General features: G+C 38.1%; 1 protein-coding gene across 2 annotated transcripts; it reads right to left on the bottom strand.

Annotated features, from left to right (window-relative positions):
* Window positions 1-2,753: 2,753 nt before the first annotated feature.
* Window positions 2,754-17,061, bottom strand: OTULIN (OTU deubiquitinase with linear linkage specificity). Of its 2 annotated transcripts, none has more exons than XM_075142481.1 (8): window positions 16,816-17,061; window positions 15,519-15,854; window positions 11,654-11,727; window positions 10,750-10,844; window positions 9,363-9,506; window positions 6,961-7,086; window positions 5,665-5,934; window positions 2,754-4,426 (listed from the first exon to the last, which is right to left on the bottom strand). In XM_075142481.1, the coding sequence occupies exons 1-8, from the start codon at window positions 17,001-17,003 to the stop codon at window positions 4,232-4,234; spliced, it is 1,428 nt and encodes a 475-aa protein (XP_074998582.1). In that variant the 5' UTR covers window positions 17,004-17,061; the 3' UTR covers window positions 2,754-4,231. The 2 variants fall into 2 exon arrangements, with proteins under 2 accessions (XP_074998582.1, XP_074998583.1); XM_075142482.1 differs by having other exon boundaries at window positions 15,519-15,850; window positions 16,816-16,901.
* Window positions 17,062-17,262: the final 201 nt, after the last annotated feature.

The following is a 17,262-nucleotide window of genomic DNA, read 5'->3' as shown; positions in this document are numbered from 1 at the left end:
TTCTCAAAGGTTGAGGTCCTCCTCCTTAAGAAATTTATAAATGGAAATATTCTTTGAATCTGTCTGGCTTGAAGCACATCAGTCGATGTCATAGCACAATTATTCATCTAGCAGTAAGCTTCCAGAACGTGCCGCCTGTCGTCTTCCGTTACAAAAAAAGGGAGCTGTCATGGTTTAATCCCAGCCAGCAACTAAGCCCCACCCAGCCGCTCGCTCACTCCCCCAAGGTGGGATGGGGGAGAGAATCAGAAGGGTAAAAGTGAGAAAACTCATGGGCTGAGATAAAGACAGTTTAACAGGTAAAGCAAAAGCCGTGCACGCAAGCAAAGCAAAACAAGGAATTCATTCACTGCTTCCCGTCGGCAGGCAGGTGTTCAGCCATCTCCAGGAAAGCAGGGCTCCGTCATGCATAACGGTTACTTGGAAGACAAACGCCGTCACTCTGAACGTCCCCCCCTTCCTTCTTCTTCCCCCAGCTTTATATGCTGAGCATGACATCGTATGATATGGAATATCCCTTTGGCCAGTTTGGGTCAGCTGTCCTGGCTGTGCTCCCTCCCAGCTTCTTGTGCACCTGGCAGAGCATGGGAAGCTGAAAAGGCCTATTACTTAGCAACAACTAAAACATCAGTGTGTTATCAACAGTATTCTCATACTAAATCCAAAACACAGCACTATACTGACTACTAGGAAGAAAATTAACTCTATCACAGTCGAAACCAGGACAGGAGCATTCATAAAGTACATTTGGCCATCTTCAAACATTCTCAGTCCTATCCTGCCAGCTAGCATACTGGGGGAACAAATGGCAATTATGTCCAGAAGGCAACAAGATACAGGGCCTGCACAACCGACACTATTAAAAATTAGGGACACGAGGTCACAAATTGAGCCCTGCACTCGATACACAATGCAAGAGCTCCCTCTCCCTACTTCCTTTAACACCTAAAATGGGATATGTGATCGTGACTGCCATTCTGGTGAGATTCAAGTTCCCACCTTGCTCTTCATCCTCCTTCACTAGTTTTTGATGATAGGGCTGCTGTCACACAGAAATAAACTTGGCCAAGATTTGGCCAAGCTTTGACTCGTCTATCGGAATAAAGTTACAGTCCTGAACCAAACACACCCGCCCCTGGGGCAGCCGGGTTCTGGGGTGACCTCCCACAGGACACCATCAGGCTGGGCCCAGCACAAGCTTCTCGGAGCCATACCCAGCCTAAGCTTTGCTGCCTTGCCTGCTGCAGCTCCAGCTCAGCACACCTCTCTAGCCACAGCCAACTATTCCCACATGGTGCAATGCAGTTTTCCTCCCCTCCTGCCAGCCCAGCAAGATCACCTGAACCTCTCTTCTCCTTCACACGATAAACTTGTGCTGTACACTTCCACCAACAGAAAGGAAGCTGGAGGATAAGTATCCGTTAACTTTATAACATCTTTGTTACTAGGAGACTGAAGAAAGGCAAAAGACAAGCTTCGTGTAGACGACAACTGTGTTTAGTGGAAACTACATACTTCAATGCTTTTTAAAAAACAACCAGATAGCCCAAGTCAAAGCACTATGACAGAAAGCAGGATGTTTCCATTTAATACCTGAAAGTATGCTAAAATGGTTCTGAAGAACACAACGAACTTGCACCTCCTTCTCCAAAAAGCATAAGGGGCCGAAGTTGGACATAACAATAATGTTGAAGTAGGAATAAAAGATGGGCCTAAAGTGGATGAAGTATTTTTTGCACAAAAAGCACACTAACTGCAACAGTCAGAGTGAACTTTTTTTCTCTCTACTAACTCCTAGGAGCTCACGTATCACGGTATTAAAAATCTGGACTGTACCTAACAAAGTGAGCCAGGTGTTGAGTAAAGCAGCTGCTTCCTCAGTACGTTGGGAGTACAGCAGCTATTACAAATTTATTCACATGTAAGACTCATAGACATCGGGGCAGGGGGCAGAATTGATTTGACCTCTGTTCCTCTTCCTTTTCCATCCCTCACTTCCACTTTATTTAGTTTATTGACTTTTTCTCAGTTTACTCAGTAAAATATAGGGAGGGGATCCAACAGAAAAGCAGTATTTATCCATTGTATAAGTCTAGATGAAAAATGGTCAGCTGTCGATTTTATACTTACAAGTTGAATCAATATACTGCACATCACAGTACAGACTCACTGCTTATCTCCAAAATACGGACAGAAAATACAAAGCAACAGCAGTTTTTCAACTGTTTGTTACTCAACTTCTGCAGGAACGTTGTGCTCAGTCCTGCACTTCTCACTTCAACATACAAGACAGTTATGTGAATTGTTTACATACCTAATGGCTGCAAAATCAGCCCTTAAAGCGCCTCCGCTTTAGAGGCTTTTGTCGTACATTTAGAGCAGTGGCTCTGAATGTATGACAAAGACGCCTTTTTCAAAGAGGTGTTAAGTTTTAATCTCAAGAATATATCACAATTAGAAGACATCAAGATTTAAATAATCTCACTTTAAATCATAACTTTTCTATCAAAGTTCAGTGAGTTGCAAAAGTTAATTTATTTTTCTTTCCCCTTCAGCATTACCTGGATAACAGTAATTCAGGGAAATTTTTTTTACTGTCCATGTGTAAGCAGCAAGCCGATAATTACTTGTTTTACATACACTACTATGCTTTGCAGCTTTCAAGAAATAACTAACATGAACAAAGATTTCAAAACTAAAAACTCAAGAATATAAAGCTAGGGAGAAAACAGGGCATAAAACAAGAAACAAAATACTGTCAGATGAATTGGTTTATTTTTGTTCCCTTGTAGCTCCCAGAAATTTTCAGTAACAGATCAAACTAGTTGTTTTAAAAGGCAAAGACAACATGATAAATATAACACTGAGTACATGATAAGCCTCATTAAGATGTGTCTAGAACATTTTAGAACATAGTGAATACACATTCTCATTGTGCAATTACCTTTCACAATAAAAGAAAAGTTAACAAAAAAATTAATTTTAAGTAGAATAAAACAGGACAATTGGAAGTTTTGCATGCCAGAAGTTTTGCATGTCATTTCCTCCAGAATATTTGAATGAAAAGTAGTTTTTATAATCTTATCCCTTTTATATAAGAAGGCCTTCTAAGAGAAGCCAAGTGATCTGTGTATGACCAGCATTTCATTTAAATCAACTTTCACTCTCTTGTTCTGAGAATCATCTGTAGGGCATACTTCCACTTTAAGCTAAAGGTGAAGGGTTTATTATTTAATTATTTTAAAGGTATGTCAGCACTCCCAGTATCCCTTCAATTTAAAGCACAATGAGTAATTCTAAGCAGAAACAGAACATCCCACATACTCCTCCCAAGAGTGGAGAAGTTGCACCAGAAGTTTACTTCCACCTACTGCACTCCCTGGACAAATTAAAATCCTGATGTCCTCCACAGCAGCTACCAGAGAAGATTAGCGTTATAGGAACAGCAATATAAACAGACATGGAAGTTACTGGGCGCGCAGTTATCTCATACCAGCTATCGTAACTGAAGAGGGAATTCTGTGTAGGTTTTGAATTTGTGACCTACTAACAAACAACTTTTATACTCCTTTGTTATCAAGTCTCTTTGCCATGATCCTCTCAAGAGGTTGAACGGGGAAGAGCTCTTTATTTTCAGCGTAACAGATGACTGGCTTTTAAATAAGAGATATTCATGTCAGAAAAAAACCCAAAGCATTAGAAAACTTTAAATAACATCTCTCTTATAGCACAAACCATGGCAGGCATTAAATTCCAACTGCATAAGAATTATACTGCTTCCCGAGACCCAAGATTTGTACAAATTGCTTCTAAGAAGCGTTACAAATATCAGCCAGGACATTGCCAGCTTACTTTTGCAGAAATTTCAATTCATCATTATCTCGGGGAGCAGAAGCTCAGCTCATGTCTTAGTACAGAGCCTCACCTATCTTCTTAAAAGAAATAAATCTATAGTTTTTGCATTCCTATTCAGCGTAAGCCCTTCAAAAAAAAAAGGATTGCAGGAGTTTCCTTTTTTTTTTTTTTTAATGGGCAACAAAAGCCATCCTGGCAAAATTTTTACTCTTTAGGCTAGTACCTATTTGATATTTTAGTTCAGATGTAAACTTCTAAAACATGGATTTCAAGTTGTTGTAGATTTAATAATGCAGATTTAATCATCATCCTGTTTCAAAATAGCACTGGAAACCCTCAATAAGCAGCACAGGTTTCTCTGCCAAAAATCACTTGTTTACAGCATAGTTTCTTGGCACATTCTGACTGGAATATTATAATGTCTGTCATCTTCAGTTATGAGAGTCACCACAGGCCAGTCCTCTTCTGGGTCATTGGGATAAAGTGTGATGAATTCATCAGTACTATATTTATACAATCGATACACTTGGATGGTATACTGCAGAGCATAAGCAAGGAGAAACATTTCCACCTACATTGGAAAAAAAGCAGAAATATGGTGTGTAAAATTAAACATACCTTTTACAAGATATTTCTCATAAAAACACTAAACTAATACCTATCAGTTGTAATTTTTCAAAGAAAAAAATATGAACAAAAGTAACAGAGAATGCATATACATGAGCATCTCTAGTTCAGCATCTCAATCATTCAAGCCATTCTTAACTTGCTGCACAAATAGCTCTAAGATACCATGTCTTTAACATGGAGCTCATCAGACCCAACAACGGCATAGTAGGATACTAGTCCTAAAGAAAAGCTACTTTATACAGAGAATCCCACTTCCCTCCTGCCACAAACAGGTAGGAAAGACATTCTCTCGTGTCAGTATTCATCCCATTAAGTCACTAAACCAGACAAGAATGGGTTTCAGGCACTGATCCTTTCTCTCTTAGAGGGTACTCTGAACTCTAGCCAAATAAAAAGCAGATGGAAAGCCCTTACAAAGCCTGTTGATATCAGAAAGAATTCAGAGAAAGAAGCTGGAAAGTCTTCTACAGTGGCAAGCATATCCCATTCTAAATTACAAAGAATATCACAGAAATAAATTACTGACTAAACTAGGCAGCAAAAAAGTCACCAAGCAATCATCTAACAGTACCATCAACCTGTCTCATCTATATTAGTCATGAGATTTTTAAGTTGATAAACACAAACAAAACATAAATACTTCCATGTTTCTAGTGTCTATAATCAAGTAGTGAATTTAACTGCAGTACCACACTTGTAACATATTCAGTGGGATTTTTTTAAATGGATGTTTTAAAATCTTTCTGACTATTCAGCTCATTAACCACTACATTTTGTTTTGGGGCTTTTTTGTGATATGCATATCATTTCTGCAACATACAAGGCAGTAACTGCCATTAGTTTATCAGAATTCAACCAGTATATGTACTACACATGATCTTCTCTTCATAATTTGAGCATTAACTTTTTAAAAAACATCATGCAGTTAAGAGACTAATAGAAATATTTCTATTAATAGAATACCATACTTCCAAAGAATGATGCTACCTAAGTGTCAAGCTGCCACACAAAAATCAACGTTTAAAAGGAAGGTCTTTACAGACTCTTACTACAGGCATGCAGTTCTACTATATTTTTGCCCAATGAAAGACTAGACAAAAGCTGGATGATTTCTTAAACCACTTGAAACAAAAACCTCCAAAACAGGAAAGTAACACTGTAAAAACACTCTCTCCTTACTTGTTCAAGGCCTCCACTGTGACCAATATGATTCAAGTGATTATGCATTAACTGACAAGGGTTGCTAGATGTATCCCGTGCAAACAGTAACCAGGAGAAGACAGGAACTCTCCTTCCATTTCTATCATCGTTGTATAATTCGATGGCGGTGTTAAGCATCAAAAATTTCAGTGCTTCATAGAGACTATATTCCTCCTCTTCATTTTTAAACAATTTATCGCAAGCTTCTTGTTTCTCAATAGGACCCTTGATTTCACTTATATTCTTCCACTATAAAAAAAATAAACAAAACACACACAACATGTATCAATAGCCATCACCATGCAAGACCTGCAAAAAGCCACATGAATTGTCAGATCCACAGCATAGGCACTCAGAATTTAATTTATGAAGGGCTTTGTGCCTTTTTAAAATCACTCGAGAATATTTCCACACCTGTAGTCCTATCAAGGTCTAGTTGAGTTAGTCTGATTTTGCTTAAATAGTCCTTAAGCAAAGCAAAAGAAGGGAATGTTGGAAATTGTTGCAAGGTGGCAAAACAAATATTGTGATGAGACAATAAGCAATAAGATAATAACTTGTTTGTTTCCTGTATCATAAATCCTACATCCTTTATATTCTTTACATTCCAGTTACTCAGAATGCATATTTCATTCCCACCCTCAGAAACTGCTTGAATGCAGCCTTTAAAATATTTTTAAAAGCCTTAAAAAAAAATAGAATATGCATACACAGTAAGACAGGAACAACTGAAGAGTTTTTAAATAGGTTCCAGAGTTTCAAGGGGGGAAAGATGGGGCTAGATAATATACTACGAACACCGAAACGGCACACCATCTTTCTGTTACGTTAACCTAGAATAAAAACATATAAACATGGAACAAAAACTACTTTGAAATTACTTCAGCATTATTCTGTATTTTTTTTCTTTCCATGACCTGTTCAAGTTAGCAACAGTATTTATCCATAATATACATCATTCCTTCAAATAAATATAAGTAGTAACAGAGCCAAATGTTACTCTTACATTAATTTCTTCACTGAAACCTGCCTAATAGTTTTCTGCAGAGCTTACAAATTAATTCCAGCATCAGGCTAATGCAAGCAGTGGAAGACCAGAAAACTCCCACAGGTCTGAACAGATATTCTTTTCTTGATTTTTCTTTTTGCAGTATACATACAGAAAAAGTGACTTTTTTCACTAGTGAAAGCATCCTTATGCTAAATTCACCACATTCAAAAATCTTTGTCATTTTTATTTGCAAGTGACCAAGAATAAATAAATATTTTTCCAACCTTTTTCCTTAGAAGTATTAAATATTCTTTAATTTCATCACTTATTTCTCCCATCTTCCTGCCCAATTTCTGTTTTAGCTGCCACTGCTTGATCCAGTCATATTTGCTCATCAAGTTTTCAGGAAGCTGGACGTTGAGAGAAGAGAAGACAGCTTAAGTCAAAAATCTTGAAAGGAAAAGCCACCAACTTGCATGTTATTATTTTATTGATTTTTTTTTTTTTAAATAAAGATTTTGCTCCTTAAAACGATCCCTCTTATGTTCTTCTGAAGACATGTCGTATAAGATGACCATAACTGAACACAACTGGCTCTTTATAATACTTGCTGGATAACGGTCAGAATACTGGCCTATTACTACTTCCAGATCTGACCAATATATAAGCACTGGGAAAATTAATCACTCTAAGTTACTTATGGCTTTTTTTTTTTTTTAATTAGGAAAAACCCTCCAGCACCAGATGACAGTGACTGTGTTTGAAAGTGTCCCTGAAGCAACAGAAGAGAAGGTTAAAGACGTGATGACATCCACCAGATAAGCCAGAAGTCTTGGTGGAGTGCAGCCTACTTAGTCCAGAACACACAAACTATTTTCTTTTCAGGGTACATTATTAATACACTATGGGACGGGTTTTCTGATAAAGAAGAAAACAACCTGGGGATTAGTTGATGCATCAGATCATACTTTAGCCTCAGAACTGCCTCTTTGACTGCTCACATGCTACACCTGCTCAATTAAGAGCTTTTACACTTCTCTTGAAGGATATCCTGGCAGTTGCATGCCCATTTTTTTTCCCCCTCATTTATTAACCCATTTTACTGCTAGAACTGGAAGAGCACTTTGTTTCTCACAATGAATTAAATATTTGGCTAGAGCAGCACATATGCCATCAGCCATTACCAGCTAGTTTTCATTTTATCAGGACTCCAAGTTAGTAATATCTTCTCTTTAATGGCAACCAAGTATTTGTCAGATATACACAGACCTTCCCCTAACCCCCTGGCATCCTACGCTAATTGGACATATAGGAGCAAATAATCAAAGATTATATGCCAGTAACTTCTACAACTAGAAATGTGCATGTAAACACTGTTTTAAATTAAAAAAAAAAAAACAAAACCAACTTTGTTAAAATTGTACTGCTAGCTGTCGCTACACACATTTCTCTTACACACCTTCTCCTTTGATGCATTAACAGTTTATCATTTCAATCAGTTCGGTTTATAGTTTTACACCTTTTTAAAAAAAATGTAAATTACCATATGACACGTTTTCCTCCATAAATCAGTAGGAAGAAAAATAGGTGAACATCATTAAAAACTGCAAAGCACACCGTTTTAAAAAGTCTGCACGTTCTTTAAAGGAGCACTGGGAAACTATCTTCTACAGTTTGCTAATGTGGAGATGGTTGTCAGCTGGGAGAATGTTTTTTTATAGAAAGGAAATCTTTTCACAATGTTTCTTACTGCTGCAGTAAGAAACATTTCATAGAAATATTTTTATCAGTAATTACAAAAACATATCAGCAGAAGTTTACTTAATGATAGTGACCACAATGAGAAATTTTAAGATGGCCTCTAAAGTTATACAGAAAGATAGTAAGAGCAGTGTGATTCTACCTGGACTGCTAGCCTACGCACAGAGTCTGCATCAGACATACATCATTTACATTTCCAGCAGCAACCCGGACAACTGGAACCTTATTGCTCTGACGTGGGCCACTTTTGTATAGGCAGCTTCTTACATGTTTCTTCCATGTTCACTGATACCACCAAATGGACTTTGTCGACACAAGACAATTGCTGGAATATTCTACTCTTCGTAAAACACCTTGCTTTGCTTTATCCATCAATGCTCCATAAGAACCGTTCTTCATGTCAGGTTGGAGTTGCTCTTACACTTATTTGAAGTAACATTTAAGATACGGGTAATACATGCATTCTGAAAAGCCTACAGCATCCAATTTGTTAATCCACTCTCTAGAGAAACCATGTATGGCACACAAGAATACATTTGATAATTTTTTTGAAAAGCTGGGTTTTTTTCAAATGTGCTTAGAATAAGTTGTCTGTATTTTTTGTTATTACCACTGTCTTGTGGGAAATACTGCTGTATTACATGCAGTAAGAAGAAACCAAGAGGGCAAGATGAAGACAGACAAGTTACATTACAGTCAGCACTATAGTAACATTTATACATTATAAGCTGGAAACTAAGGGCACCTGGACTCAATTCCAAGTTGAAAGCATCACTGTAAATGAAAAACAAAACGGAACACTATCACTTTTCAATTCAAGGGATATTGAGAAGTGAGCATATATAGAGAAATGAGATCATAAAATTATCAAATAGGTTAGAACCAACATTCTTCTACTGTCAGAAGACCAGAGTTTGACACATACCATAGTAAAATCCTCACTCTGCAGCCAGCTTGGTAACTGGGTAGCTTGGCTTAGCGCCTGGAAAAGAGTTGCTCTAAGAGCACAATAGTTATCACCTCGTACTCTCCTTATAGCTGCAAACTTCTGAGCAACTGCTTCATATCCCTAGAAAAACACAAAATCCAAATAACATGAAAGCATTCATAAAACATTTTAAGGTCATGCACTGGAATCATAAAAGATATTGGAATATTAGCATTCAAATGCTAATGCTATTTAAAAAAAAAAAAGGGTTTGACCCACTACCCATTTTGGAAGTTCAAATGCTTTCATGTTACAAATTATGCTTTGAAAAAAACTTCCTTAGTTCTGCTAAATAACAAACAAGAAACCAAAGAAATCTAAGTAGATAATTGGTTGTGGCATTTACTTCATGACAGAGCATAAATATCATTGCAATGTGGTTTCAAAAAAAATCCAAACATACCAACACACACACACAAGACTATAAATCTAAAAATGTATCATGCTTACAGGAAGTTTCAGCAATAGTTTATGCTATTTACCCAATACACGTCACATGTAGTTTGTTTCTGCCTCAGGGAAAATTTGTGTTGACACTGAAATATCTTGACACATGCCTCAGCACATTTGTCCCCTCCCTGCTGTTCCCATATGTACACTTCTAGCAGAAGCAGCAGTGTTGAAATGTAACTTCTGAAGCTCAGCATGTCTCTTCAGCTAACCTAGCAAGAGCGAATGCCCTGTGCATCTGTATTTCTCTTACTAATCTCTTGAAGGTGACACATGGATCTTTTGATTTATGGAAAGTATTTTTCAGGTTTACTTATACATACCACTAAGTTTTCAAATTGTGTTGATAAAACAAAACAACAAAAAAACCCCAACCAACCTTATGCTTTGTTTTCTACCATTCTAGCTCAAAATTCATGTAACAAAACTAGTCCAAAACCTACAAAAAATAAGAATTCAGGAAAAAATTAAGAAAAACTGAGCCTATTCATTAAAGGTCCCCATCTTAAAAACCATGCAATTCACCAACTTCAGTTATTTGCCTTCTGCCAAAAAGTTTGGTTATCTGCTCTGCCATTTCAAAATTACCATTTTATGGCAATAAACCAAATTTAAAACTTCAACTGAAAACAGTAACAAAGAACAGTATTAATCAAAACCCTATACTATCAACAAGCAGTCTTACTAAAAAACACATTTTGAACAAGTACGAACACAACCATCTTCCAGTCGTCAGCCACTTCTAAGACCAGGCACTGGAAAACATTGCTATTGCATTTCCTGTTTTAAAGATTGGTCTCATTGGAAATCACCTACTAAACATACAAATGAAAACAAAAAGCCCAATAAAATTCAACAACAAGAGAACTGTTACCTTTCTCATCCTTTTTGCTACTGGTGTATCTCCTCTCCACTCTTTTCTGCAATACTCCATGATGTCCATTTCAGGTGCAACACTTAGTTTATATTCTGTCAAAATAGAATATGTAACATGATACTGAAAACTGTGAAACACAACAACACAGAAAAAGCATTGAATTTCTAAATACTCTATCACTTCAACATTGGTGCCAAAGGAGACTGGCAGCACAACCTATAGCTACTAAGTAATTATTAGTATTGGAAGGGAGAAAAACCAGCTTGCTCTGAAAATGACAAGTGAACAAAAATAATGATGTAGTCCAACAAAATAGAGGACACACTGCTCCTCTCTTCTGCAAAGTATTAATTGGCCACGAGTAGAAATTAGCAAAATACTCTTCATTTTCTTAGCAATCAGAAAAATATTTGACCAAAGTTTCTCTTCTTCTTTCAGCAGCAAGACTATAAGGGAGAAAGATAATAGATCTTTCTGAATCAGCTAGCAACAATGGCAGAAGTAGAGTTTTCTCTTGGAATCCCAACAGCCTTAATTCCAAAACAGATAGCACTAAGGTTATCAAGGGATCCCAGCAACGGATGCTGCTATAATGACTATAAATCAAGCACAACACTTGTAACATAGCTATATGACTGCTTTCCAAAGGATTCCCATTCTCTTGTAAAGTAAGTATAGAAACACAGGAAAAAAAATATACTAAAAGCAACTAGTTTTACATAACATTTATCTTTTCATGAATTAAACTGTACAACGTACTCAGTCATGATAAGTAAATTCTATTGCACAGAGACATCTGTGCACAAAAATCCTTGGAAACGAGGGTGTCAAATCATCATAAATTAGTGCTACAATGAATTGTAATACCGTACTTGAAACGCCACACAAAGTTTGAATGTACCTGAAGAGCTTGTCTCACAAAGTAATATTTTCTCTCTCTCTATTTCTTCTGCATCACGATACATGTCCTCCTCACTGCAATAAAAATCAACACATACTTCATGTAACAGCACAAATCTTACAGTCATTTACCTTTTCTCCTGTTTACAACTACAGGCAAGTAATTAAGTCTTTCTCCAATTATTTTTTCAACTCGATTTGCTTTCTATCTTACACATTTTCATAAAACCAACATGAGCTCTCAAAAAAAAAAGTTAAAAAAAAAAATCTCTCAACTGTTCCCCTCCCTTATTTATGACACCTACATTGGTAATGAATCACTGCCTGAATTTCTCTCCTCCTGGTTGTATGAAGACTACAGAATACTGAAGTCCCTTTGTAAATTTTACAGGATAAATTTGCAAATGATGCAAGCCAAAACACCTATTTGCTGAGTATATGAACACTACAACCTATGCATGCAACTAAGAATGCATTACGCACCAGAGCTTTGTATCTACGCTCCCCTGAGCAACCTGCCTAGTAATGAGCAGAATACCTGACAATATCAAGACGAAGAGTAGCCAGCTATCTGCAGCTGGTTTGAATGTTATGAACTCAAAGAAAACAAAATTCTAGGCGTGATCCAAACTGCAGCCTACAGGCTATCTGAAATCCAGACAAACATTTCTTCCGCGAATAATATGGGTTTTTTGGTCAAGGTACGCTGTCTTAAGAGTCACATGTCTCCATCTGAGCCTATATACAGACACTCTGAAGTCAAGTTATGACCATAAGGGAGGAAATAATGACCTAAAAGGATATTGTTTCTGTGCATAGCCTACCATTATCAAGAAGAGATCTCGAAGCTAGGGTGTGAACATTACTGTTGAGAATGGAGGTCCATACAGTGTTCAAAAAACAGACAATAAATTGCACATTCCTTTAAATGTGATTCTGAGTGGCGTTTGTCATGTAATTAAATCTAGCAAATAAATTTTTTAAAAAATCACAGTTTCACAGCTAAAATACTTCAAAAAAAACATACACCACCAAACATATTAGTAAATCATTTAGGCTTACCACTAAAAGAAGGTTACATTGAGAGTTTGTATTTTGAAGAAAGTACATCTGCAGAAAAAGAACTGTAAGGTGGTTATTCATTGCCCACTACTATTAGTAGCTTCTAATCTACTACTCTAAAAAGCCCAAACCCAAACCACAGTGTGCTTGCAAAAGACCAGGAAGAAATTAAGGCAATGACCCTGCCCCATCTTACACTACTAAGAGAGGACAAGCAGTTAGGAAGACTGCAAGAAAGGGTTTAATGTAGCCAGCTGGTAATTAGATTACTCTCATTAAACTTGAAAGAATAGACTGGTAAATTATGGCTCTGTATTTCTTCTTCTTTATATCTAAACCAGCCTACTTAAAAAAGGTAACATTTCTAACCCATTTGCATATATTTCCCTTGAGAACAAAAAAATGTTTAGTATAAAGACAAATATAGGTTAATACCAGGAAACTGTCATCTACTGTTGCAGTCATACGAAACTACAGTTTAGTTTTTACTCAAGTTTCAAACCTTTAACTTTCAAACTAGGTCTCCTGGGTGCTTGAGTAGCTGCTTGAAATCTGATTCCTAACAATACTACTACATAATTATTAATGAAAAGAGAAACAATAGATGCAGTAGATATTAAACACAGTACTCCAAAAAAAAGCACTACCTGCTAAGAAGAAAAATCATAGAAATACTTATCCCAAGCCCTTATCCTTGTTACTGTGTGGCACTGGACAAACCCTAATTTCCATGCATAATCTTATTTCTCAGTAGAGATTAAGGTCCATTAAGGTTTGTGAAGAATTTCAAGAATACTTAATAACCTTGAAAATACTATGAAAAAACCCCAAACAACTCGGTATCTGACAGCAGCGATCTCTAGCCTAGCTTATCTATAAGCTAAGTGTCTAAAATATAAAGCAACAACCTCCCCCTCTGAGCATGAACAAACCTGCTTCTACAAAGGATCCCACAGGATCCCGCGGGGCAGGGGGGAAGCATTACTTTGGGATACATCCTCGAATACATGTAGGTTATAAGGCACAAAGATAAAAAGTGCTGAACTTTACTAGTGAAGTCACTCAAAAAAGAAGTTTGGTGTAGAGTAAGCAGCGCCATGTTCCTTCTGCAGATATTACCCCATCTTCTTTCTGGCAGTTGACAAAATAAAACCCATAGATTCAGAACCTGACAGATTAACATCCAGCGTAAACAAAGTACTGTAATTTAACTGAGTTGTTTTGAAATCAAGGTAGCTAAGAGGTGCAATCCATCTGCATAGACATTCTCATTTCAGAGTTGAAAGCGCATCTTAACATTGTTCTAGCATAGCAACTGTTAAGTAAATCTGTGGAAACAAGAATGTGGAAACTAAAGTCTTGCCCCATTAATCTTCACATTAATATTTGACAATAGAGTGAAAATAAAATAACAAGTGGAAAAGAATAATTAAATGAAAACATGCATGCACAAAAGAAAAAAAAAACAGTGCATAGTGTTGTGCATAAACACTTAAATTGTTGAACTAGTAAATCAGATTCTGCTGAACCAAAGATACCAAGGAAAAAAACAGGATGTCAGATTTTATTTAGAATATCCTGGGTTTTGCATTTTAAAAACAAAGAACAAAAAACCCCACACCCCACAAAAAAAAACCAAAACAACAAGTTAAGACAATAGCAAGCAAAACCAAGCTGGAGAGAAGGGAAAGGACTATGGGCAAAATAGAAATAGTTTTATACTAACAGATTTGCAGGACTAGAACTCCCAGTATTGAAGATACCATGCAAAAGCAATGCTTAAAGTCTTCCATTTATTATCATGAAGGGATGAATATTTAATTTTTTTAATGTCAGATTAAACTCATTGCTATTAATAGTTCATGTAAAGGCATATTAGATCAAATAGAATTAATATGCCAAGTAGCAGCTAATTTAAAAATTCAGAACGATAGAGATCCTTATGTACCACACTTTCGCCAACATACAAAATACACTTAATACATATTTATATGAATCTGTGTATTAATGCTAAATATGAGTTAATATTAAAAAATCATGTTAACATATTAGACAAAATAAGATTTTAAAAGCATCCTTGAAAACATGTACTTATTTTTAGTGACTTTTTCACTAAGTCAGCACTTATTGTAGATTTTGGATGTTGTCTAAAATAGTCCACTGGCTACCTATAGAAAGAGGATTAATTAGAAATCACTTTCTTCTCTTACTTTATTAATGTATTCTTCAACAACCTAAAGTCACTCTTAATGTGCATTAATTTTGGTTTTGGAAGTTTGGAATATCTTTTTTTAAAACCTCCACATTTATTTCTTCCTCCAGATGCCAAATATTCTTATAAAGACTTCTACTGTCAAATCTGAATCACACAACTAAATTTTTACTTCAGCCTATAGCAGGAGGTTTACAAAAAAACAACCAAACAAAAAGCTGAAGTGTTAGGATTAAAAAAAGCCTTCTATAATTGTCAGCACTGCACCTAACAAAGCGTTCACAAGGTTAAAACCAAGCTACCAGAGTATCTGCCTTCAATTCTTAGTTTCCTGTGCTCTGCTACCCTTAAGAGCTTAATGTCACATCAGTTATTCCCTTACATGGGGAAAGACGACCACTAATACACTATAAAAAAAAGCAGTATCTAAAGGATGAAGGTGGCCTTCAAAGTTTAAGATTTGACATTTAGACATATTTCACTAAGATGCTAACATATATGAAATTTTGCCAAGAAATTCACTTTCACAAACTGAAAGTACCCCTCCCTTTCTATAGAAAAGCTGTTAATATATTAAAAAAAAAAAACTCACCTGTCCTCAGATGACTCCACTGCTGAACAATTACTAGACACAGGCAGATATAGTTCACAGTTTCTAGATGCATCCTGATCTGTCACAAGTGATTTAATCATGTCTGTCTTCTTAGGTCTCCCAGTACTTCTGTATATAGAGTCTTTTCTTATTTCTGACATAGATTGCTCTTTCTGGTCAGTAGCTGCGTTTGCTGAACCAAGGTCATTAGAAGGAACTCCAACTTCCTTTTCATGCTTCATCAACTGTATGGCAACACTCTCTTTTTCCTGTGTCTGTTCTGCACCCGAGGAAAGGCTGGTTGATTTTGTCATCCACCCTTGAAAATTATCCTGGCTTTGAAGAATGGAGAAATATATGAAGAGCATCTCTCATGGAAGAACAAAAGCACATGTTTTAAGACAATTACAATATTTTGATAGTTATGTTGTATTCTGAGGATTCAGAGGGTACTTAAATTATTCAAAAGCAGGAACAAAATCCAGAATAGTTTGGTAACACAGCACCCAAGCTATTTTCAAACTCATCTCCTTGGCAAGCCAATTTCATTTCTTACCAAGGCTAGTGCCAGTTCCTCAAACACAACCCGCGCTAGAATCAGGGCCCTGACTGAACACTTGCTCAAGGGGCCTTATCACCTAAAAACCTGAGGATTAACAGAAATCCCAACGAAACAAGTTTCAGACCTGCAAGAGGAAGATTTTTACAAACTCATCTGGTGCTCCATGAAACGTCCCATTGCACCAAGATTATTGCTTAACGCAAAAATTTCTGATCTTTGTTTCTTCCAATATGATTTCCAAGTTATTAAGACAGGACTTTCTACAGTCCATTCTAGCAAGTTCTCTAAAGGCTTAGAGATGTACAGCACATTTTCAGGAATATTTATCTTGAATTGATACATAACCCTCCTCAAAAAGTATGGGTTGCTTTGCAGTTGCCACATTCATTTTCTAGACAATTCTTACCATTGCTACCCAGGTTGGTCACCTCAGAACTGACAGTCTTAATATCCATTACATACACCTTAAAACGGTACAATACGTTTCTATCTTCAGGTTGAAGCCTCCCACCTGCCACAAACCTTTCTTTCCCAGAGGTCACTGCCCTTCCGCACTCGAGCCCAGCTCTGTACCAAGCTACCCGGCGGAACGAAGCTCAGGACGAGAGTTGCACACCTCGTCCCCACTGCTCCCAGCCCCGCTCTCCAGAGAAGGACGAGCTAGGCTCTGTACGGCACACAAGCAACCGTACCCACACCGCCACACCGCGGTCGGGTGGGCAGCTGAGGCCTCACCTTTCCGGCATCCCCTGTCCTGCGGGACCACGGGCCCGACACCGATCGGCGCCGCCCGCCGCAGCGGCCGCGCCCCGCCGAGCGCAGGAGGCAGCTCCCGCTCCGGCTGCCCGCTCGCCGGGGCCGTGGGGGGGACGCAGCGCGCCACCTCCCGCCGCGCCCCTCCCCGCCCGCCGCTCGCCGCTCATGCCGGCGGGGCCGGGCCCGCGCCGCCGGGCGACTCCCTGCGGAAGAGGCCGCCGATCGCCGCCCGGGCCCCGCGAAGCGCCCGCCCACAGGCCGGCGCAGGGGCCGGCTACAACGGCTGCCGGCACGCGCCCGGCGCGCCCATCGCCGCGGCAACGGCCCCGACCCCGCGCGAGCGAGCGCCCGCCCGGCCCTTATGCGGCTCTGCAGTTGCTTCCGCGTCGCCGGCCGCCGGCATCCTCCGCCCGCGCGTCATCACGC

This window comes from Calonectris borealis, chromosome 2 (genome assembly GCF_964195595.1).
Source record: "Calonectris borealis chromosome 2, bCalBor7.hap1.2, whole genome shotgun sequence".
In the NCBI taxonomy this organism is placed as follows: Eukaryota; Metazoa; Chordata; class Aves; order Procellariiformes; family Procellariidae; genus Calonectris; species Calonectris borealis.
Note: the sequence above shows the minus strand (reverse complement) of the source record. Positions and strands in the feature narration are given on the sequence as shown.